Here is a 23,102-nt window from a genome sequence, read left to right on the forward strand (position 1 = left end):
ATATCCAGGCAACGCTTGGACCAATCGGAAGCCTTTCCTCTGCTCGAAGACAGGTGGCGCTGTGGGACACTCAGGTGACTCTGTTTGACTCAAACAACGCCTCTATTGTCTATGAACTGCCACCTGTATGCAGACCTGGACAAAAAATGCTTCACACCTTGTCTCTTTTTCAAATAATGCTAATTTCTTCCAGAAAAATATTGACATTTAAAAATACTTTTTACAAGTATTTCTTTGGTTTGCCATGAAACCAAACAAAATTTCACAAAAAAAGGTTAACTAAAGCAATCTTATGCCAAACAATCACCTATAAAGTATCCTATTAAAGGTTTTAAGGCATAATTGGATCACAAGCAGATGATTCCTTTAACTTGTAATTAAACTCACATGTGTTGAGTTGTTGGTGTCTATAAGTACAATTTAATTTGAAAGCTAAAGGCCAAAGAATCTTTCAGCTGAAGGATCCCATTGCTCAGACAGAATATGTGTTTGGCCCCAGAAGGGATCCATGAAAGCTCCATTCTCACTTTGTCAAATAAAAGAAACTGAAGTATCAGCTGACATGAAGTCCTTAAAATTCAGAATTATGACTTGATTTTGGCACTATATCTTCATGCACGTCAAATCCTTTTACCTTTATTATCTAAGTTTTGTGCTTTTTTTATTTAGCATATTCCTAAATGAATTTAGAGCCTGGTTGTGTCAAAGAAAATGTGTACACATTGCACAGAGAGTGGGAGGAACATGGAGTTAAAACAGTTCTTTTGCATGTTAGTCCAGTGGATTCATATGATCAGAGTGCTTGCTTTTACAGCAGAATGACAGAACTCCTGTACATTCATACTTATTTGTCTTTCCTGTTTCACTCCTGACTGACAGACACACTGTATGGATGTAAGGATTCTGCATGCAAACAAATGGCATGCAGCATTTTCAAATCTAATGTTAAAAGCAGAAAAGAGTGTGACAAACATGTCTTATCACTTAGCTGACACAAAGATAAGGGGGCTGTCATGCGCAGCCTGAGTCAGGTGATGAACAGTGTGTGTTAAATTAAGAAAAATCAGACTTGCCTGACCTGACCTACTGTTTAAGGAGGGACATAAATGAGTTTGAATTTTCTGGAGAGATAAAAGTCAATTCAACAAAAATTTGGTTTGTTTAATTTCAATAGCTTCATATGGACCCACAGGTTGTGAGCATATGATGATCAAATCTCTCCTATCATCATAACATTACCTATGTATAGTATCCAACTATATACTTATCCTAAAATTCATTACAGGTTATCTTTTTGTTTGTCATAGGTGCTTGACTTTACTTATTTCCATGTTATGCTTCTTTATACTTTCGTTCCACTGCATTTAAAAATATTGTACTAATACAGTGCAAAGAAGAAAGTAAAACATTTCCAAAGTAGAAAGTGTCATGCAAAGACAAAACTAAAATAAAGTATATGTACCTCAAATGAGTACTTAATGAAGTACTTGAGTGAATGAGACCTAATTTGTGTCTTATTCCACCATGCTTACATATTAATACATCGGTAAAAAAATAAATAAATGAATAAATAAATAAATAATATGAAGAAGAAGAAGAAGAAGAAGAAGAAGACACTATTATAGTAAGTTACTGTGTGTGTGTGTGTGTGTGTGTGTGTGTGTGTGTGTGTGTGTGTGTGTGTGTGTGTGTGTGTGTGTGTGTTGGCTGAACCGGTCTCTCGTGAAGGGATGGCTGCCGTTACGTTACGTCAGAACAGGAGACGCACGAGAGGCGGGTTTATTTTAAAGGGGGCTGTCTTAAATCCGAGATAACCATTCAAAACCAACAGAGGGAAAAAAAAACTTCCCGTGTCCATCACTTCACGAAGGCATTAGCCAGTCAACACCAGTTGCCCACCAGCTAGCATCCCGGAGAGAAATCCTGCTAAGATGGCCCCCATCTCCATCAAGAGTGTCTTAATCAGTGAAAGTGTGGACCCCCGGTGCAAGACGATTCTGGAGGAAAATGGCATCCGAGTCACGGAAAAACAGAACATGAAGAAGGATGAGTTAATGGCGGAAATTAAGGTGAGGTTGGCTCTTTGTATTACATAATTGTTTCACGTGCACCGGGAGTCGTTTTCTCTCTTTGCTGCGCAGACGTTTAACGGTCGTTAAAAGTTGAGTCGCCGTAGTTAGCATCGTGTGAAAAGGCCGCCTCGTCTGTCTGTACAGAGAGATTTAAATGCAGCATATGCGTGCAGTTTTTTTAAAACCAAGTTTAATGTCAGGTGTGGGTGTGCACGCGCGCGTGTGCGTGCGCGTGCTCTTCGATGTGAGGCTCAGCGGACCCTCAGCAGCCGGACACGTCCTCTCTGCCGGGCTGAGCCCTCAGACCTGGTAGTTCAGCTAGTACCGCCCCTCTGGAGGCTGATGCAACTCATTCTTCAGTTTGCTGCTGTTCACCCACATTCTGAGAAGAAGTCCCAGTCTGTGACCCCCAAATACTCCAGGACCCCTCAACCCAGACCCTGAAATCCTCTCCAGAATCTCATGGGAGCCAGAATGGTTCCCCTGATGCTCTCTGTCAGCTTCCTTCAGAGGCTGTGCATGTGACAGAGACAAATATTTGCCTTTGCACAATAAGATTAGTCAGATCAGAGACAATGCAGTGGAGGTGTTCTCATTAAGACTGAATGGAGTCAGGCGTTTGTAGTAGAGTCAGGGTTGGACTTAGAGCTGCAGCAACTAGTTGGTTACTTGTCAAACTACTTTGATAATCAGTGGGTTTAAGGAAAAAAGTTCAACATTCTCTGAATTTTCTGGTTTCTTCACGCGTCTCCGACAGTGAACAGAATATTTCTGGGTTGTGGACAAAACGAGACATTTGAGCTCATCATCTCAGCTTTGGGACACACTCATCAATCAATATCTTTCACCATTTATAGACCAAACAACTGATTGATTAATTGATAAAATAATCAGATTAATCAGTAGTTGCAGGGGCCATTTAGGGCCCATTTTCAACCACTGACCCACACTGTACATAAAGTACAGCTTTGAGTGTTATGAGTCATTATTAGACCTCATCCAGGCTTTAATGAATAATAACAAACAGACAGGAAATGGGACAAAAATGGACATTTTGTACCACAATAACTCCGGAGGATCATTACTGTGTTGTTGCTACATTTCACTATTTTATCGGGGAACTTCTAAAATGCACAGTAGGACAAAAGCTAAACACTGGTTTTCTGATGACATGAGGGAAAATCTCACACTCTGGAGCTGATGCGTGTGCATGTTGCCATGGTTACAAAGTGACCTTGGATAAATATGAAGGCCACACATCACTAACACAGTGGACAGTTTATCATCAGCTGTCGATCAGCTGTTGAATTTATGCTCAAATAACATCTGCTCTGACACACGTCTTCAGGTCGGTCTGTGTGCTTTCTCACGCCACAGCAGGCCACCTGGAAAAGGACCAAGACCCCCCTTTTCCAGTGGTCTCACTCTGGTTGTTTATTCTGCATCAGGGTTTGATTGACAGCTTTGAATTGATCAAAATAACACAAAAAATTGACACACAGTGAAGCTGTTGGTGCCCCTGAAGGTTTGAGGCCACAGGGCTTTTGGTAATGTAGCCTCGATCAACCGTGTAACGCTCTCTCCCTTCTAGGACTACGACGGCCTCGTGGTTCGATCTGCAACGAAGGTAACAGCTGATGTGATCAATGCTGCCGTCAATCTGAAAATCATTGGGAGAGCCGGGACTGGCGTGGACAACGTGGATGTTGACGCTGCTACCAAAAAGGGTGTTATTGTCATGAAGTAGGTCTCCAGTCTGTGCACTACATGTGGTTTCAGTATAATGTACCGTCCATTAACTGTGCGCTGTTTTCTCCAGCACGCCAAGCGGTAACACGATCAGTGCCGCCGAGCTGACATGTGCCCTGCTGATGAGCCTCTCAAGGCAAGACGAGTCCTGTTTTCGTGAGCAATTCTCAACATGTTCCCTCCTTTTCATTGAAGCCTTGTAACTGTGTCATTGCCGCGCCATTGTGTTTTCAGAAATGTGCCTCAAGCTGCGATGTCGATGAAACAAGGCAACTGGGATCGCAAAAAGGTGAGCGGAGATTTCGGTTTGCCGCCGTGTGCTGTTTGATCGTCTGTGTTTGCAGTGGGCACACAAAGCGATTATTGTTGCATGGTCGGCTCCATTGTTCAGCCAGTCATCACTAATCAGATGTGACCCTTGGATCTGTGCAGGTTTGGATTTCGGAGACGGGCTCATTGTTTTTGTTTTCTAACTTCACAGTTCATGGGTGCAGAGCTGTACGGCAAGGTTCTCGGAATAGTTGGACTTGGAAGAATAGGAAAGGAAGTCGCCTCCAGAATGCAGTCATTTGGCATGAGGGTACGTGACAAGACCGTGGGGTCGCATTTCTCAGTGGTTCAATTGCACTGCAGCGATTAGATCAAACAAACGTGGAGGGGTGAGTTTGTTTAACCGCTCTTGCTCTTCTTAGACTATCGGCTATGATCCAATCACTCCTCCTGAGGTATCGGCCAGCTGGGGGGTGGAGCAGATGTCTCTGGAGCAACTTTGGCCCCAGTGTGACTACATTACTGTCCACACTCCCCTAATTCCCTCTACTGTCGGTGAGTGTTACAGACGTTCTCCTGATTATAGTCATTAATTGCACTTAGAAATTGTTGAAGTTCATATTCAGTTTTTTTTCTTTCCCCAAGGTCTGCTGAATGATGAGTCCTTTGCTAAATGCAAGAAAGGAGTGAAGGTTGTGAACTGTGCACGAGGAGGTATCATCGACGAGGCTGCTCTCCTCAGAGCTTTGGAGTCCGGACAGTGTGGAGGAGCCGGGCTTGATGTCTTTGTCGAGGCAAGACTATTGACACACGACCTCAAACAATGTGTCTTTTTGTTTTTATGAAATCAGATTGTGTCTTTAATATTAATGGCAGAGATGCTGTGCTCTACTTCTTTGTGTCTGACCGCAGGAGCCTCCGAAGAACCGCTCACTGGTCGACCATCCTAATGTCATCAGCTGTCCTCACCTTGGAGCCAGCACGAAGGAGGCCCAGGCCCGCTGTGGGGAGGACATCGCTCTGCAGATTGTGGACATGGTTAACGGCAAGAAGCTGATCGGAGCAGTACGTTTTTAGGCTTTTTTTTAAAATAAATGACCTCAAAACACAAGCCACAGAGAACATAATACAGCTGTTTTTACTGGCTGAGCAGTCCTCCCTTTGACAAATATAGTGATCTTCATGAGAAGGAATCTTTTAAGTGTAGCATAAATCCTAAATCAAATTCCATGTTTCCACTGCACGCTACGGCTCAGCTCAGCTCGACTCGACTTGGTTTTGGTACCAGGTATTTTTCTCAGTGTAGTTTTCAGCTGCAGCTAGTGCCCCCAGCATGCAGTTGGGATTCTTAGCTGATCATCACAGTGATGCTGGATGAAACTGCCGTGACATCTTCAACGCGACACAAAGGGAAGAACAATGGAGGACATCGTTTCCATCTGACATCCTTTAATCAAACTGAGGAACATCTGCACTTCATCAGTTGACCACAGTGCGGTTTCGCAGACTGACATTTTAAAAAAAAAGCATGCGTTCGGTGAATTAAAGGAAATTGCAGTTTAGAGTTGGTGTGCAGGATGTCCAAGTGAAGATCCTCTCTGACCAATCAGTGGTCTGCAGTGTTGTCACTCCCACCGTTTAGTATTAAGTTTTGACAAAGAAAAAAAAAAACAAGTTGAGCTGAGCTGTTTGAATTGGAAACATGCCTCAAGGTATGTAACAGAACCTCAGGAGGCACAGTGACACTCACACTGGGAGACAAAGCTTCACTTAATAATCAGGAGTTTTCCCAGATGTCACTGTAGTTGTGCAGATTTCCATTTTTCTGAGCATTCCATAAGTTTGATTTTAAGGTCAGTCTTGACTCTGGAAACATTGGCAAAACAGTCTCAATCACATCACACTATCTTCCCAAGATTGCTTAATATGATTAAAACGTCGACCACTAAATTGACCTTTAAGTCATCTGCTGTTTCCATCATGGCTGTAAGGTGGCTCAGCGTTCTCTTAGCCTTCCATTAAAATGATAAGGGCATATCAATGTTGAGTTGGTGAGAGACGGCAGGGCAGATGATCACATTCAGTTCATAAAAGCACTCATCATTGCACGTCTTCTGCATTTCACAGGTGAATGCGCAGGTGTTGGCCAGCACGTTCTCCCAGGAGTCTCACCAGCTGATCAAACTGGGAGAAGCTGTCGGAGCTGTGCTGCAGTCTTGCACGACTTCTAAGAAACCGTTCAGCCATGTTCAAATCACCACTCAAGGTAAAACTACTGGTCTAACCCAGTTGTATAACCAGGAACGTGAAGGGGACGTTATGTCATAGGAAGATGATATTACAATGGTGGGTGTTGGCGCCCTCTGGTGGAATGATTGTGAAATAGGCATTGTAGTGAATAGAAGCCAGGCAGTCAATTACTAAGATGCACTTTCTGGGTTTTATCTTATGTTAAGGGATGGTAGTGGTCTGTTTTGTGTAAATGTCCTGTGCTGTATCTCCTTTATGACATGCTGCACTGCTCCAGAATATAAATAGAAAATGTTAATTATAAGATAAAGATGCACTTTCTGCAGTCATGTTTTTTCCTCGAACAGTTTTGCTTCAAAATGTTTCACCTGCTATTCGTGGCAGTTAACGCTGTGCGCTGTTTTCCTCAAACCAGGGGATTGCATGAAGTCCTCCACTGGTTACATGACTTCATCAGTGCTGGTCGGACTGCTGAATCATGAACCTGGCTGTTGCCCGAACCTCATCAATGTACTGAGCCTCGCCAAGGAGTCTGGAATCACGGTACTGCATCCGCTCATTTTGCCACATGACGTTAACAAGTGTGTGTCTTTCTCTAGATAATCTTGTCATACACGTGAACTTACTCCTCAGGTAAACCAGACCCACTGCGCATCTGACGGCTATGCCAGTGGTGTGTGTAGAGTGGAGATCGTGGCCAATGGCTGCAGCTACAAAGCCAGTGGTGCAGTTCAAGGTGGCGTGCCAGTCCTGCTGGAGCTGAGTGACAGTGTGTTCAGACAGCCGGTCTCTCTCACTGGAAATCTGCTGTTCTTCAAGGCCTCCACAAACCCTCAGCTCCTATCCTCAGTGGCCGGTAAGAAACTTTGAATAATAAACATAATAAATGTAATAAACATGTAGTTGGATGTCAGATATTGTCTGACAAGTCTGCCAAGAAGTCTGGAAATCTGTGTCTGGAGAATCGTGGAATTGTGAAGTGGAAAATGTGTCAGAACCCTAAAAATTGTCTGTACTTTACTGGAGAAATCAGGATGAAGTCAGTGTTTCTTAAGCAACCTTATTCTCTTAAACAATCAAAGGTTCACTTGGACTGAAGGATAAACTGATAAGATATTGCAGGTCAAAAGTCACTGTGACCTCACAAGTGACTCAAGAATTCATTGGCTAATTAAGACAGAACAACTGTCTCAGAGGATGAAATGATGAAGTGATGACATTTTATATTCCAAAGGTCAAAGTTCAACTTCTCTGTGACACCGTAATGTTCTGCTGAAACACTTTCCTGGCCGTTATTCGACACCAAAACTCAGGAGCAGAGGCAGAGATTGTGGCCATATTTCACATTTGGTCAGATACTGATTGTCGACATTAATCTTGGGCGTCTGCAGATTGTGACTGCGCTGATTGTTTAGATCTTCTGTGCTGCCGGGTTGAAGATGTGTGTGAAGCGTCACCAGGTTACAGTTTGCAGCTTCTTTCATTTTTGAAGCTCTATCAGTCCTCTGTGCTGTGTGAAAATAGTCTCTAAGTGAAGACGGCATGTGGACTCATACATGTCAATATAGTGACAACTTCCACTTCACCAAAAATACACTGAATAGCTTTTATTAAAGTCCTTCAAAGTCTTCACTACATATTTGACTCTGTGCAGACATGGCTGTAAAATGCATCTCGACTGGTTGGCCGAGAAATACAACCACCAGGCGGTGATTCCAGCTTGGCTTTCCTTTCAGATGAATGGTGATACTGAGTTATGACTCCTCAAAATGACACAGATTTTCTCCTTTCAATTGTTCTCTGTGTAGGACTGCTGGCCACAGAGGGTGTGGAGATCGAGTCTTTCAGCGCTCCTGCAGACCGCGCTGGGGAGCTGTGGTATTGTGTGGGGGTGTCCTCTCTCCTGCGAGACCTCGGTGCCTTGAAGCCTTTAGTTAAGGAGGCGGCACAGCTCTCCATTTAAGTGACAGCAGCCAGCAAGGCTTATCTGAAAATCTAAACATTCTCCAGGAGTGTCTAACATAACTGATCCGTCTTGGTCTTTAGCGTTTACAACTAACAACTTGTTGAAGTTGAACACTTGCAGTTTAAAACTGGCGTTTTGATATCTTTCCTGTGTGTAGATGCTTTACATGCACTTTGTTGAGGTAAAGGTGAATGAAGTGTTACGGTTTTGTGGGCTGTTCGGTTCTTTGTTTGACCTTTTTAAAGAAATTTAAAATAAAGTACACTTACTAAAAACACTGTAAGAACAATTTTGAGGTGCTGCTTTTATTCATTGAGCTTTACACTTTCACATCTGTACAGTTCAATTCACTCCAATGCTTTACTATGCAAAACTGCTTAGTTTAAAATGTCAAGTTTTCATGTGAACTCGGTGGTTATTTTTCTTATTTTTATAGTATTTGATCACGTTATTATGTTATAAATAACAGCTGGTTACTCTGCAGCTTTTTCATGCAAAACAAGTTTCGACAGTAGGGTCGGGGGTCACGCCCTCTGTCTGTCGCGAGAGGCGAAATCCTGATATATTCATCTTTACAAACCCCATGCGGTCGACTTCTTTCACTGCTGTCTTCATTTGACCTCAAACAGGCCTCCACTGCTCCCACACAAAGCGGGCAATTCTCTAGACTCAAATGCGATGCGAAACTGCTGCACGGCTAAGATAAGTGTCATCCCACTACATGTACCCGACCACTTTTTATTGAATTCTCTGTATCCTTACCAGAGCATCCTCAAGCTCCGCCGCAGATGGTCTCCTTCAGAGGAAACCTCCGGTCCCTCACACCGGCTCAGCTCTCAGATGAGGTCTCGGCCACCCTGCCTCCTCAGTGTTTTCTCCTCACTCCCTGTGAATTAGGCAACAGACAAACTCTGCTCTTCGCTAGCCGCCTCTAAACAATCTCTGCCCCCTCTCTGCAACAAAATTGACACCAACCTACTACCTGAACTCCCTCAGTCAGGTTCTGTGGTGGAACGAGTTACCAAACTCCATTGGTTCTGCAGAGTCCCTCTCGATCTTTAGAGAAAGACTAAAGACCAAGCTCTTTACTGAACACCCTCTTGTCCTAAAAAACAAAAACAAAAACAAAAAAACGCACACACAAACAAACAAAAAAAAACATCTGTTGACTGCATTATTTCGGGGCAGTGTCTCGTAGCACCTCTGTCCAGTTGGACCAGAAAGCTGATTTGGACTCTTACTCTTGTTGTTCCGTCTAGAACTTATCTTGTGATGAATGAAAAGCTCATATGTAAGTCGCTTTGGTTAAAAGCGTCTGCCAAATGACAAACTGTATAATTGTAATTGTAATTGCGGTACTCATTTGGCTTCAGTGCTGTGTTTCAGGACTGCTCGTGTCAGCTCTTGCATATCTGAGAACTTGTGCAGGAATGAATATTGTGCACTGTTGTTAATCCTGGTTAGGATTAGCCAAAGCCTTGGCCACACTGGAGCTGGCTTCAAAATGCCATGGCAACGACAAGAATGGGGCCGAAAACATGAAGAGCGAGCGGCTCCTTGTCGTGCTGCAGTAAAGGCGACGCACTGATGCTTCTCCTCCTGATGGCTTCACCGTCCGTGCGCGCATCACGAGACCGTGTGGATGGAGAGTTATATTTAGACTCTGGGAGGAAAATAGCGGCGTTGGGTTGATTCCGCTCAATGGTTGGCTTGGTTTTGTCAAGGACCTGCTGGTGGAGACGTGCTGCAGGAGGGGGGAGGAGGAGGAGGAGGAGGAGGAGGAGGGGGATGGCCGCTGCGCACAAACACCAAAATAGGACAGGACTGCCTGCGACTGTCCCGCAGGAGCTAAATTGAGGGTTCATGTGTTGTGGAGAGGAGCGTTCAAAGGGAGGACGGTGTTGATCAGCACGGGCCGCTCATGGGACTGGGATGAGAGGTGAGCCTGACTGTAACCTTCTGCTTGTGAATTCAATGGTAAATAAAGGCACACTTGCAGCGTAATACTGTGATTAATTAGAAATGAGAACGTGACGCGATTTTGCTCGTCTTCTGTGTGCAGCATGGAGTGAAACTGGACATATTTTCACGTGTTCCCTCTAGATACCATGTCACATAAGCAAGCTGAAATCTACACATATGACTTCTGTGATGGTGACCATGCAGCGGAGCTCCTGGATGCTCTCAGGCGTTTCTACATCAGTGGCCTGTTTACCGACGTGACTCTACAATGTGGCGAGTCCGGACAGGTGTTTCACTGCCACAAGGCGCTGCTGTCAGCCCGCAGCTCCTATTTCAAAGTCATGTTTACGGCTGATATGCGGGAGAGGTCCAACAGCGTCATCAAGCTGAGCGGGGTCGACTGCGGGGTGCTGGGTGCTCTGGTGAATTATGTGTACACGGCTCAGGTGTGCATCACCGAGAGCAACGTGCAGAGCCTGCTGGAGGCTGCGGACCTCCTGCAGTTCGTTTCTGTGAAGCAAGCCTGTGAGCAGTTCCTCATCCGCCTCCTGGATGTGGACAACTGCCTGGGGATGCACGCCTTTGCTCAGCTGCACCTGTGTCCCGGCCTGGAGAGGGAGGCCCGCAGAGTGATGCTGAGCAGGTTCCCGGAGCTCGTTCAGCAGGAGGAGTTCCTGGAGCTGGATCATGAGAAGATGGGATCCCTTCTGGCCGCTCAGAACCTCACTGTGCAGAGGGACGAAGTGTTGGTGGATGCCGCGGCCAAATGGGTAACACATGACTTGGATAATCGTGCTCACCACGCTGCAGACCTCCTGCACTCCATCCACCTGGAACTGGATGAGATTTACTTCAAGGCGGCTTTAGAGGCACGCAGACCACGCGGTGAAGGGGAATTCAAATCTTTGATCATTCAGGCTCTAAGGTCAAATGGCAAGCAGATGTCTGCAAGCAGAAAAGTGTCTTCCAGCATGTATGTCATTGGTGGATACTACTGGCACCCTCTTTGTGAGGTTCACATTTGGGATCCTGTCAGCAACACCTGGGTGCAAGGAAAAGACATGCCTGACCATGCAAGAGAGAGCTACAGCGTCAGTTTACTTGGGGCAAATATCTATGTGACTGGTGGTTACAGGACAAACACTGTCGAGGCTCTGGACACCGTGTCAGTCTATAACTGTGACTATGACGAATGGACCGAGGGTTGTCCTATGATCACAGCTAGATACTACCATTGCTCTGTGGCTTTGCATGGCTGCATTTATGCCATCGGGGGCTACAGGGGAGGGGCTCCAGAGCAAGAGACAGAATTTTATGATCCTTTGAAAAAGAAATGGTTCCCTGTGGCCAAAATGATCCAAGGTATGCAAAATACGAAGTGATGCGTTGTATGTGCATTGATTGAACTGAAGAGGAAAGAGAAAACAGGCTCAGGGTCAATAGCTGCTCTGGAATTTTCAACCATCACACGTGATGTTTATCAACAGATGTTGTCATGGCATTGTAAGAGGACTGTAGGGACTTCTTGACCATGAAAGCTGAGTTCCGAGTTTATTCTTAACCGTCCATCTGCTGATGAAGATCATGTGATTCCATTGAAAGCTCCTGAGCAGCTTCTAAGTGGAACCTTTGGTCTCAACTGCTGTTTCCAAGATCAAGAATGAACTTTGAACCTCATTAGATTAGTGCTTTTCAAAAAATATATTTTTGTTTGCATCAGTTGTGGATTACTGATTGAAAGTTAAAGTTTATCCATGAGTCCGGTTGTATTCATGGAGATTATTGTAAACACTGTGTACAAAAAACTTGGGCTTAGAGGTTCATTCTTTAACTTGGCCATGGATGTTTGACAAGAAGATATAAACACAAGGTCTACATATGGTCTTCTGTCTGAGCTCAGTGGATGGAGTTTGCTTTGTCGCATGGAGACAACCAGTCATCATAACACCTGGATCATGTCCTGAACGTAGCTGTAGCTGAAAGCCACAGAAGGAACTGAGTAGGTGAAACTGAGCAAAAACACTGAATCACAAGACGACTTAAGTAAAAGCAGCTGCTCGTAGTGACGAGTTATCACCTAGCTGCTGTTCACCTCAGATCTAAAGAGCAGTTTTAACGTCTCTCAGCTCATTGTTTTAATTTGATGGCCCACATCTATATCGTGTTTTGTTTATTCGCTGTTTCCAGATAGGCAGCTGTTTTTTTAGTGAAAAGCTCTGATAAACCCACTGTATTCTACCAGCCCAACACCACAAAACACACAGACACAGTTAGTTTGTGAGCAAAGTGAAGCTTTTTATGGCTAAATAGCCAGATATTTCTTTCAGGAATTATGTATAGCAAAACAGGGCTGAAAGAAGATAATATGTCAGTGTTGTGTTTACAGCTTGTTGTGCTGCTGCCAAATGGTCAAAAAAATCATTCAGTTCTGGTTAAAGTCTAACATGAGTGACTGATGAAATGATACCAATAACCTCTGTGTCCTTTGAAGGTGTAGGAAATGCCACTGCTTGTGTGATGGCAGATAAAATCTATGTGAGCGGAGGTCACTATGGATACAGAGGAAACTGCACCTATGAGAAAATCCAAGTCTACAGGCCAGATGTCAATGAGTGGAGTATCATTACAATAAGTCCCCATCCAGGTATGTGAAAAATGGGAAGAGACAGGAAGAAAAATATGCTGAATACTGTGCTCTCATTTGAAATCCTCTGTTTTCAGAGTACGGGCTGTGTTCTGTGTCACTGGACAACATGATGTATTTGGTGGGTGGACAGACGACCATCGCAGACTGCTACAACATAGAGAGAGACGAATGGAGGACGATATCTGTGATGAAGGAGAGGAGGATGGAGTGTGGGGCTGTGGTAATAAATGGTTGTATCTACGTAACAGGAGGATACTCCTACTCCAAAGGGACTTATCTGCAGAGCATTGAGAAATATGACCCTCAGCTGGACTCTTGGGAGATTGTGGGGACTCTGCCCAGCCCGGCCAGATCACATGGATGTGTTTGTGTTTTTAGTGTTTAGTGTCAATCCCTTGTAATGAATGTTGTCATTTCAGTGCCAAATGGATCAATAGGTGAATAGTACACTATCACGCAGGTTAGCCCACTTTTTGGACTGAACAACCGGTATTAGATATCGACACGTATGCAAAACTGTGGATAGAAGAAGAACAAGCAATTTCACTTTAAACTCAGGAACTTCACAATTAGCATTTTAGTTATGTCTGGGTAATTCTGTTTTAAAAGAATGAAAAGAGATTTAAGACGAGCATATTTTAGTATTATTAAAATCCATTTTATATAAACACAGAATACACCTTAGACTACTGATGCTCTTGGGCACTCCGAATAATATTTTCCTTTTTTTAATTGAACTGTACCACAAGGCTGCTACTTGATTAAATAAATCACTACCTTTATGATGTGATTTCTGCCTGAATTAATCACTGAGTTCCGTATCAGGTACACTGGTATGTGGGTTCAGTCACATTGTTTTTCACACAGTCACACTGAGATTTACGCATGGCTTAATCCTGCAACTTTTGAATGTTATATATGTTAAGAGTTTTAGACACACACACACACACACACACACACACACACACACACACACACACACCAATAATGCATACATATAATAGGTCAAAATAAGAATAAAATAAGTACAATAAAAACACAATAACAACAAATAATATAAAAATCTTAGTGAATACACTTTAAAAAGAAATAACAAGTAACATAAATTTGTGGTATTCGTTAAATTACGTTTAAACAGTAGCTAAATTATAATGAGCGCACATGTTCAGACATCAGTGACAGACATCTGTCAGTCTGCCTGATGTTCTGCCGTAACATCGACCACAGCGACACCCTGAGGCTGTGCCCGCTATCACACAGATATGCACGTGTAGTTACTGTAGCCGGTCAGAGTCATCCAGTGAAGGAGGCACGGTGTCGTTGTTTTCTCTTTTGGTCCTCGGTGTGTTCCGTAGCACGCAGTTCTGCAGCGTGAGAGCAGAAAAGTGAGGAGTTTTGGTTCCAACAGCAAAAACTGCCGCTAACACCAACTCAACGTACCGTAAGTATAACTTTTTAAGGTGGTGTAAATGGGGTTTTATTGTTTGTTTATACATTACCTTGGGAATGTTCTGTGGGGTTTACAAAAGCACAGAGTGGACATTTTCGTCTAGCATGTTCGAACAGCATGCTTTTGCTAGAATGGAGTTAACGTAGTAAGGTAACGCACGCAGTGTGACTAACTTAACCGCTAAATGACTAACATTAATGTGACGTTGGGTACGAAAGTAATTTTAGGATAATATTTCACTGAATTAAACATCTCCCGCTAGCGTGACTTGACTCAATGGGCTGAGTGACTTAGCTTTTAGTAGCATACGGATACACAGCTGCGGCATGTAAGCTAGCTATGCTAGCAAGTTAGCTATCAAGCTAGCAGCAGCAGCAGCAGCAGCATATCAGGGTAAATGAAACCTGTTCATGCCAATTGTATACTAATATTCATATGTCGTAAGTTTTGAACTGACTTCTTAGATTTCATTTACTGGGTGTAGCTACTGAAGATATATAAGCAGCTGCCTTCATGAGACTTTTGTCTTGCTGTGTCACAAATTATAAATTGGCTCATTACAAAATAATACAAACAGTTGAGCTCAAACAACAGCTGCAGTTGCTGTTTATAGTCAGGAAGGATTCAGAATACTCTTATTTATGTTAATAAATGTCTGGTTCGCACTTATGTATCCAGCCCTGCAGATCATTTGCAAAACTGTTGAAAATATCTACACAGTTGAGTCATCCTCAGTGTAATGAAGGTGAATTGAATTTTAAGTTGGAAAATAACAACAGGAAAAACTCATTAAAGAGTCCGCCCCCCCCCCCCCACTTATTAATTGTATTACTGTTTTCTACACAGAACAGCCATGGCAGAAAATCAACAAGGGATGTCTCCAACTGAGATGAAAGTTGCACGACAAATAGAGGTAATTCTGATTTAAAACTTTCCATGTATACTTTGTAAAAGTCGGTTACACTCAGCTCTAAAAATGTCTTTCATTCCCACCTCTAGTACTACTTCGGGGATCACAATCTTCCGAGAGACAAATTTCTCAAAGAGCAGCTGCAACTGGATGATGGCTGGGTGACTCTGGAGACGATGCTAAAATTCAACAGGTTTGTCAACTTCACACATTCTTTGTATAATTGCTGCAAAATAATTACAACTCATATTTTACCTTAATTTCAATAATTTAGTCACCCATTAAAGGTTATTGCCTATGCCTATTCTTTGTGTAACATCAACACAGTTTAGAGTCGAGTATAAAAACGAAGGAAATTCTGCAGTGCTGTATTAAGATCAGACAATACGTCTTTAAACATGATCAAAATTCCCCTTTTTGCTTTGATATAGAACACAGGGTTCTTTTTTGTTTGTTTGTTTTTGCAAAGCTTGGCCTTCATTATTTTGTTGCTTAGATTAGGAATCCCATACAACACAAAACTGGGTAATTTTAGGGCTCTCTCGTAACGGGACTTCCTAAAAACTCTGTTTTATCTGGTTGGGCGGGATCTTGCAGGATGTAGCAGTGCACGCTTTAGTGAGCTCTGTGGCCATCTCAGCACATGACTGAGGAAGATGGAGTGTATTTGGTCTGTGACCTGGGAGATGATGCATGTCAAGTATCAGAGCATACAGAATATAGTATGCTGTATTTGTTTTTCTATCATTCGTATGTATTTGGTCTCATACCTATGTACATGGGATCTGACAGCCCATTTAAATATGTATATATTTAGCAATATTTATTTGTATTTTCCAGTATAACATGATGATGGTCAGTTTGAGAATTACTCAGGTAAGTCAGGTAAACGTCATAAAATCTGCAGGGAGGTCTTGTTGCGGTTGTACCAGCAGTACATGGAGCAAAAATCTAAGTGTATCTTTGTAAATCGGTTGTCAACTTATAGTTAGGTGTGAGGTCTCTCGCAGGTTTCAGCTTTGCATTAAGACAAAGATTATGTGAAAACACAATTTTTAGGTTACCGTTTTGCTGTCTTATCCAGAAAGTGACAATGCGTAAATGAAAGCAGACTGATGATACGAAATGATTCGGCAGTCCCATGTTTTACCATCCTCTAGCTGTAGCTGTCTTTTGCATATTGAGACATACACGTGCAGGAGGATCTTTAGATGAGGAACATGAACCCATGAAATAACAGGGCCTGGCTCTGTCTGTACCAGTAGGTAATTTTAGTGTTGACCTGCAATAACACTGCTATTATTGTATTGTTTGGGTGGCTCTCTGTTATTCTCACCACACCCTCAACCCCAAGAGAATGTGAAAACTAATCTGCTCCAGACTACTGCAGTCCTGGGCCTGTACCAAATAGTTTGCAGCTTCATTCATAACGCTGACATTTAAATTCTGTTCTATTATTAGTATTATTTTGCATGTCTGTTTCTGACTTGTGTGATCCACTTTCCAGTTACTGCAGATCATTGTTATATTTGTTGAATGTACTTGTGTTAACGTAACTGACAGGTTATTCATTAAAGAAAGTTAATTTATTGACAAAAAAAGAATTAATTTTATCTGGTCACTTCACTTTGATAATGTTTTAAAATATCACAGACACTTGAAGCTTCATCAAAAACCTCAATAGAAACTTTGAATATATATTTAAAAAAAAAGACATCTGGGACAGCTCTAGTATTAATAGTGTATTTCTTTGATTATTCTTATTGTGGGCCTGAGACTTTTGCAAAATGATTGTTAACATCTCAAAGGCAGTTGCAGAACTGGGGGGAACTCACCCTCTCGAGTGCTTCGTTTTTAACAGCTGATGAGAAAATATTTACATTAACCTCAATGATTGGGGTCTCACCAGCACAATGTGACCGAATCAGATACTTGAGCTTCAAGGAATGGTGAAGTGTAGCGTTTTCCAGTCAGCGGATGGGAGGAGTCCAGAGAAAACAAGAAGACGACAGTGATGACGAATCAGTTTGTGGACCCATTGTCTGACTCAAGACAAGTAGAGCAAGATCAGCGAATGCCCTCACCCTGGCCCTGAAGTGCACTTGCTAATAGCAAGATTACATTTAGCCACAGCACACACACACAAAAACAGGCACACATCATAAAGTCAAATTTAGCCGAATTTAAGAGGTATTCATGTCGGGCCATTAGACGTAAAGACCCTCCTGTTGACAACTTGGCAAAATGCGGCTGGTTTAAGTCTTTATAGTTGGAATTCAATGTGGACAGAAGTTGGTGTGCGTCAGCTGTTTTCACTTTCTAATCAAACCTAATTGCTTGAAAGAGGACTGCAGTCGTAATTCAGTTGCCAGTGTGGGTTGATTTATTTTTGTTGTTTTTAATTTACTCTTGAATTGAGCCCTGCAGATGTCTTTAAAACCTCTGCCACGGGTTATTGCGGTGACACATGACATCTGTGCTGGCTGAGACAAACAAGACCCTCATTACAACCAAACTTTAGATGCTGTTCAGTGTCTCCATCTTTATACTGTGGCACTGCAGTGAGACAAAGGATGCATGCTCTTGTGGATCGTCAGTATTTATACATGCTCTTCCAGCAGGGCTGATCTTGAATTTGTTTTTCCATTTGAGTTCAGAGTATTTGTTGAAGCATCTGTATTCTTTTTCCAGACTGAAGTCTTTAACTACAGAAAGCAGCGTCATCGTTGCTGCTCTCCAGAAATCAAAGACCGGCCTCTTGGAAATCAGCGAAGACAAAACTAAAGTCAGGAGGTCTCCAAGCAAGCCTTTACCCGAACTGAACGATGAATACAAAGACGCCCTTAAACACAAATCTGTGTACATTGTAAGTGAATTGCTTGCACACTAATTCAGAATTCTTATTTTAAATAATACATTTATCTTTGTAATTAGATTATGTCACTTACACTGAGTTGCCAGTTTATTTGGTACACCTAACTTAGACAAATGCAGGCCAGTGCAACAGTTGTGCAGTAATCCTGTCTAACTTGCGATCATACATTTATTTGCGACGTTTCGGTGCTAGACCAGGCAAAATTTTTAGACAGTGTGCAGGAGTTTGCAATTTTTAATTGTCTTACCCCTCTCCTACACACCTGTCTCATTAAATAGATGTGTGAAGTGCTAAATTTCCATCAAACTGTCAGTTGTGCACATTCAGAGTTTATTCTGTACCTTGAACATACTGTTGTCGTTTAACATTCTAATATGATCTTTTCTCATTTAGAAAGGTTTTCCTCTGGAGACTTCCCTTGATGAGATTCAGGAGTGGCTGAATGGGAAAGGCACCATAGAAAACATTCAGATGAGGAGAAACCTGCAGAGACAGTTCAAGGTACATTCAGTATTATGTAACCATTCAAAATGTATGTTTTTCCTGAGAATTTGGGGAGATTTCTTAAATTAATTTCTTTACAGGGATCAGTGTTTATCTGTTTTGACTCAGAGGAGTCATCTAAGGAGTTCCTGGAGCGTTCCGACATCAAATCATTCAAAGACAACGAGATGCTCGTGTTATCCAGGTGAGTTCTGTGTGCTGCTGTGTTTTAACTCTGTGTCAGCACAAGATCTGAAAAGGGGGAACAAACGTGAGCGTGACACGAATTTTAATGCAGGATTTTTTTACTTACTTAATCTGATTGGGACAGAGAAAGTAAATGTAGCACATGCAAAATATTTTGTGCCTAGTTTAGTGTGTCGGGCTTTAAGCCAGATCAGGTTGTTGTTTTCCTGCACTCGCTCCCTTTAGTTTCATTTTTGTGATCTTTTCTGAAATAAATACAAACGTTTGGATGCAATATCTCCGCATATTATGTAACGTATAGTGTAAATGCTCTGCTTTCAGAGAAGACTACCACGCAAAGAAGGCAGAAGAGAGAAAACAGTTCAAAGCAGAGACGAAAGCAAAAGCTAAACAGTGAGTATACAAGCAATACTTGTGTATATATACTACTGCCCTAAAAACATAATGTACATTTTGGTAAAAGTTTACTGACCCCCCCCCCCCCCCCTCCCAAAAACTATTATTCAGGGACAAGGAGCAACAGCAGAAACACACAGAAGAGAAAGAAATGGTAAGATCCTGTGGAGTGCTTACAAGCTCTTCTCTCACTGGGATGGGCTCCGGTCAGTCATGATAATGCCTCATTTCTGCTGCAGGGCCTGCTGTTGGATGAACAGACGGGCTGCTTGTTGAAGTTTTCAGGAGAGCTTGAAGACGTTTCAAGAGAGGACTTTCACGAACTGTTCTCTGGCCATGGAAAGATAAAGTGGGTTGATTTTACAAGAGGGGCCAAAGAGGTAAGTGAACTCCTCCAACACTCAAGTCTCCTACTTGGTGCAAAGAGATGTGATGTAGTAAAAATTATGTATTTTTGCTTTCCACAAGGGTACGCTCCTCTTCGATGGGAACGCAAAGGAAGCATTCGATAAGGCCACAGAGGCAAATGGAGGGGAACTGAAAGTCAAGGACAACAGTGTTACTTGGCAGGTGCTTGAGGGAGATGAGGAGAAGGAGGTACTGAAGAAGATAATTGAAGCTCAACAGGAATCATACAGCAGATCCAAAGGCAGAGGTAACAATTAGATTCAAGCCAGCAGCAGATCAGAATAGATGTCAATCATCAATAAACCATTTTAGAGCATCAATTATTAACGTACGGTATTCAGGATTTAGTACTGATGTGTCTCATCTTTCTTAAAAGGCGGCAGAGGACGATCAGGTGGCAGAGGAAGAGGAGGCCGAAGGGGAAGAGGCGGCAGAGATCAAGGCAGAACTCAATACATGGGCAAAAAGACGAAATTTGATAGTGATGATGACGATGATGGTAAGTTTGGCATCTTTTGGAGCTTCGAAGTTTGGTTTTATGGCAGGATATTTATTGACTAACAATACAACAGGACAGGCAGCTTTTTAAGAGTAAAAGTGAGGCACGTTCAAGGTATCGCTCTCAAAGCCTTTATCATCATATTTAAACTGCTATAAATGCAATTGTGAAAAAATAAAAATCATGCATATTCCTAACCTTGAAAACATCATGGTTAAAATTCAGCATTTTCCAAACTTTTTTGAACCTTGTGTCAATCATATCAAATCTTTGTGCTTTTCTTCTAGCACCCGCAGCTCCAAAGAGAGAACTAGAAGATGCTGATGGTCCTGCAGCGAAGGTTGCCAAAACTGAAAACGGATCTTAGTCACAAGGTCGCACCCAGAATGTCTCTTTTTTAAAAAAAAAACATTTATTATAAACCATGACAATGCAGAGGCAATTTAAATCCATTCCAGTGAAAGCGTCAGGTGTTGGAGAATCGTAGGAAGTCCACCTGGATGTCAACCTAGAGAACAATTGGTAAAGCTTGCCGTCAGATTTCAGCCTTTTAAGTCCCTGTATATTGTGCCTCTCATATTATTTGTGTACCTACGTTTCTCATCTTAAGATGTCTTTGATTTTTATCATATTCAACATCAGTCTGCTCCTTGACAGTAATTTAATTTCACTTGAACAATTAGTTGGTTTTGTAAGACCTGTGACATCTAGAATCTGTGTCCCATTGTTTTTTTGTTTTTTTTTTCTTGTAGATTTCCTACAGTGAGTGATGAGAACACATGCTTTTCCATTTTTAAGTTTGCATATGTGAATAGCAAATAAAATGCTTCTACAAATCAATCTGGTTGAATGTGTTTTGTCAACTACAGCTTGAGACGTCTGCTGGAAAACGTGTCTTCCCTGAGACACATTGAATTAACTCACCGATTTCTTCTTGTGGAACTTGTAAGATGCTGGCAAGTCATATCGTAGCTCTGTTAGGAGGGAGCAGAGTCAGTCTCTGAATGTTTGAGTTGTAGAGAAGATATCATGTGTGATTCTTACCTGCTATTACTTCCATCTTCACTCCCCAGTCTTTAGCCTTCTTTTGTATGTGCTGTAAACAGATGAGGAAACATACATCAACCATTTGTCTTCATACCAGACGAGATTTAAATCAGTCACAGAAATTAGGACGTGAGATTTGACTTGGCTTTAAATGTTGTGGGAAGAATTTCTCTCAAGTTTGGACGTTTCATCGACTGGACCTTGGTTAGAGCTGTGTAAAAATCACTTTTTACTGATAAAACAGCTTTCAAACACTGACAGTCATTTATTTCCTTTATGAAGACCTGTAATCTTGAACTTGTCTCAAAAGCTCTAAAAGAGCCCAAAGTCCTGTAAATGTGACTTGTGGAAACTTATCTTACCTCTCGTGTTGAGGTTTTGTGAAGTGAATACACTGCAGTCTTTGCCATTGTCAGAGCAGCTCGTAGGAACTTCATGTCCATGCCTTGAATAAAGAATAAAAAGATGTAAAACTACATGAGACTTGTCAGGGCTACACTTAGTTAAAGGGGCACTCCACTGATTTTTACACTAACATCAGGATGTGTCACAATGAAATCTACTCAGCCTGTGAAAAGTGTTAAATGTCGGAGACAGCTGTCTAATGCCACACACTAATTTAGGATCCTAAATAACTTTAGTTTTTCAACAGAAAGCTTGTCTTACAGCTGGAGGACTGAAGTGTAGAGAAATGTCAGGGAGGGCTCACCGAAGGCGGCAATTGGGTTTTGTATTCTGACCCCTAAAGTAGGACTTAAAACACGGATATGTCTTAATCTGTCTTTTGGAAGTCCCCCAGCTTTATGGAAGCACAACACAAAATCACTGAACTAGCCCTTTAAACCATGTACTCACCTTGATTGTGTTTGGTCCCAAACGGTGGATTCATTATTACAGTGTCAAACTTCTTAGCATAAGCCTCTGAGTCCAGAGAGCACAGGTCACACTGGACCAGATCCACGTTAGAGATCTCAAATTCCTCCGCATTTCTTCTGAATATGTCCAGTGCGTCGCTGTCGATGTCGAAGCCTACGCACAAACTGAAGGAGACAGAGGAAGGGACTGAAAACAACAGCCGATTGAAAACAACAGCCGTTTTCCTAAATGAGCAGATGCTCTCACCCTGCATCAAGCATGGCAGCCCCGATGCTGAGGACTCCACAGCCACATCCCAGATCAGCCACTAGCTTACCCTCAATGTCATCAAACGTACTCTGGATCGTATAAAGCATGCATGCTGTGGAGGGGAAAAAAGCAGAGAGTTAATGAAAACAATCCGTGATAATAGCAAAACTTCTGATCAAATGCTGTCACCTCACCAGCAATGTGAGGGCTGGTTGGATATTGTTCCAGAAGGATTTTGGGCTTTTCAAATACGTCCACCTGCTGTAGGCAACTCTCTAACTCTTTTAGTTTCATTACTGGCGACGATGATGTCCCGAGTCCGCGTGTCCTCTGTGCCCCCACCCCGTTAACTTATTTCCAGCAGTTATTCTTCAGCTCGAGGCGCTGTGGGTGTTCATTTTGAGCGTAGCTGCAGACAACTTCCGCAAGAGAGTGTGCATCAACCAAAACAATCCGACTCTAGCCCCGGAACGCGTAACAGTTGTTCCTCCCTGCATATTTGTTTATTTTAGGAAATGAATTTATTTAAAGTACAGTTTGTATCTTTGAACATGAGTCAGTTCATTACAATGCAACTGATAACAAGAGTGCAAGAAAAAAAAACGAATAAAAAATGTAAATTAATACGTAATAAAAAAAATCTTGAATATATAATAATAAATAAAAGGTGGAGCAAAAGCTATGTACAACGTGAAATAAATTCTTATACAAGCGTAAAAATTGGGGTGGTGATTTTAATTATTATTTATGTACTAAATACAACAAATTCATGGTATGACCTCACAG

At 42.3% G+C, this 23,102-nt stretch overlaps 4 protein-coding genes across 7 annotated transcripts; 3 read left to right on the forward strand and 1 right to left on the reverse strand.

Annotated features, from left to right (window-relative positions):
- Nucleotides 1-1,676: 1,676 nt before the first annotated feature.
- On the forward strand, nucleotides 1,677-9,414 carry phgdh (phosphoglycerate dehydrogenase). Its single transcript, XM_076747790.1, has 12 exons — nucleotides 1,677-2,069; nucleotides 3,664-3,815; nucleotides 3,892-3,957; nucleotides 4,056-4,110; nucleotides 4,303-4,401; nucleotides 4,514-4,646; nucleotides 4,737-4,885; nucleotides 5,004-5,156; nucleotides 6,219-6,357; nucleotides 6,757-6,884; nucleotides 6,975-7,197; nucleotides 8,150-9,414. Exons 1-12 carry the CDS (start codon nucleotides 1,932-1,934, stop codon nucleotides 8,302-8,304), a joined length of 1,590 nt encoding a protein of 529 aa, XP_076603905.1. The 5' UTR covers nucleotides 1,677-1,931; the 3' UTR covers nucleotides 8,305-9,414.
- Nucleotides 9,415-9,793: 379 nt separating this feature from the next.
- Nucleotides 9,794-13,698, forward strand: klhl23 (kelch-like family member 23). 3 transcript variants are annotated; one of them, XM_076747798.1, is made up of 4 exons: nucleotides 9,794-10,246; nucleotides 10,411-11,631; nucleotides 12,761-12,913; nucleotides 12,991-13,698. In XM_076747798.1, exons 1-4 carry the CDS (start codon nucleotides 10,240-10,242, stop codon nucleotides 13,299-13,301), a joined length of 1,692 nt encoding a protein of 563 aa, XP_076603913.1. In that variant the 5' UTR covers nucleotides 9,794-10,239; the 3' UTR covers nucleotides 13,302-13,698. The 3 variants fall into 3 exon arrangements, with proteins under 3 accessions (XP_076603913.1, XP_076603914.1, XP_076603915.1); XM_076747799.1 differs by having other exon boundaries at nucleotides 10,163-10,246; nucleotides 10,370-11,631; XM_076747800.1 differs by having other exon boundaries at nucleotides 10,175-10,284.
- A 530-nt stretch (nucleotides 13,699-14,228) lies between these two features.
- ssb (small RNA binding exonuclease protection factor La) lies at nucleotides 14,229-20,984 on the forward strand. Its single transcript, XM_076747426.1, has 12 exons — nucleotides 14,229-14,357; nucleotides 15,213-15,279; nucleotides 15,366-15,469; nucleotides 17,968-18,142; nucleotides 18,545-18,652; nucleotides 18,736-18,839; nucleotides 19,163-19,234; nucleotides 19,349-19,391; nucleotides 19,477-19,617; nucleotides 19,706-19,892; nucleotides 20,022-20,144; nucleotides 20,432-20,984. The coding sequence occupies exons 2-12, from the start codon at nucleotides 15,220-15,222 to the stop codon at nucleotides 20,509-20,511; spliced, it is 1,197 nt and encodes a 398-aa protein (XP_076603541.1). The 5' UTR covers nucleotides 14,229-14,357; nucleotides 15,213-15,219; the 3' UTR covers nucleotides 20,512-20,984.
- Nucleotides 20,547-22,754, reverse strand: mettl5 (methyltransferase 5, N6-adenosine). 2 transcript variants are annotated; one of them, XM_076747427.1, is made up of 7 exons: nucleotides 22,511-22,754; nucleotides 22,314-22,428; nucleotides 22,047-22,231; nucleotides 21,554-21,636; nucleotides 21,189-21,240; nucleotides 21,069-21,118; nucleotides 20,547-20,652 (listed from the first exon to the last, which is right to left on the reverse strand). In XM_076747427.1, exons 1-7 carry the CDS (start codon nucleotides 22,608-22,610, stop codon nucleotides 20,611-20,613), a joined length of 627 nt encoding a protein of 208 aa, XP_076603542.1. In that variant the 5' UTR covers nucleotides 22,611-22,754; the 3' UTR covers nucleotides 20,547-20,610. The 2 variants fall into 2 exon arrangements, with proteins under 2 accessions (XP_076603542.1, XP_076603543.1); XM_076747428.1 differs by lacking the exon at nucleotides 21,069-21,118 and having other exon boundaries at nucleotides 22,511-22,736.
- Nucleotides 22,755-23,102: the final 348 nt, after the last annotated feature.

Source organism: Chaetodon auriga, chromosome 13 (assembly GCF_051107435.1).
Source record: "Chaetodon auriga isolate fChaAug3 chromosome 13, fChaAug3.hap1, whole genome shotgun sequence".
NCBI classification, from domain to species: Eukaryota; Metazoa; Chordata; class Actinopteri; order Chaetodontiformes; family Chaetodontidae; genus Chaetodon; species Chaetodon auriga.

Coding starts and splice junctions, on each gene's coding strand:
- phgdh (XM_076747790.1), top strand. CDS start 1,932: ATGGCCCCCATCTCCATCAAGAGTGTCTTAATCAGTGAAAGTGTGGAC. Junction 4,111..4,302: donor GCAACTGGGATCGCAAAAAG/GTGAGCGGAGAT, acceptor CTAACTTCACAG/TTCATGGGTGCAGAGCTGTA. Junction 4,886..5,003: donor GGCTTGATGTCTTTGTCGAG/GCAAGACTATTG, acceptor GTCTGACCGCAG/GAGCCTCCGAAGAACCGCTC.
- klhl23 (XM_076747798.1), top strand. Junction 11,632..12,760: donor TGTGGCCAAAATGATCCAAG/GTATGCAAAATA, acceptor TGTCCTTTGAAG/GTGTAGGAAATGCCACTGCT. Junction 12,914..12,990: donor TACAATAAGTCCCCATCCAG/GTATGTGAAAAA, acceptor CTCTGTTTTCAG/AGTACGGGCTGTGTTCTGTG.
- ssb (XM_076747426.1), top strand. CDS start 15,220: ATGGCAGAAAATCAACAAGGGATGTCTCCAACTGAGATGAAAGTTGCA. Junction 18,840..19,162: donor GAGATGCTCGTGTTATCCAG/GTGAGTTCTGTG, acceptor CTCTGCTTTCAG/AGAAGACTACCACGCAAAGA. Junction 19,893..20,021: donor CAGCAGATCCAAAGGCAGAG/GTAACAATTAGA, acceptor CTTTCTTAAAAG/GCGGCAGAGGACGATCAGGT.
- mettl5 (XM_076747427.1), bottom strand. CDS start 22,610: ATGAAACTAAAAGAGTTAGAGAGTTGCCTACAGCAGGTGGACGTATTT. Junction 21,637..22,046: donor TGGGACCAAACACAATCAAG/GTGAGTACATGG, acceptor TCTTTATTCAAG/GCATGGACATGAAGTTCCTA. Junction 21,241..21,553: donor ACAAAACCTCAACACGAGAG/GTAAGATAAGTT, acceptor ATCTGTTTACAG/CACATACAAAAGAAGGCTAA.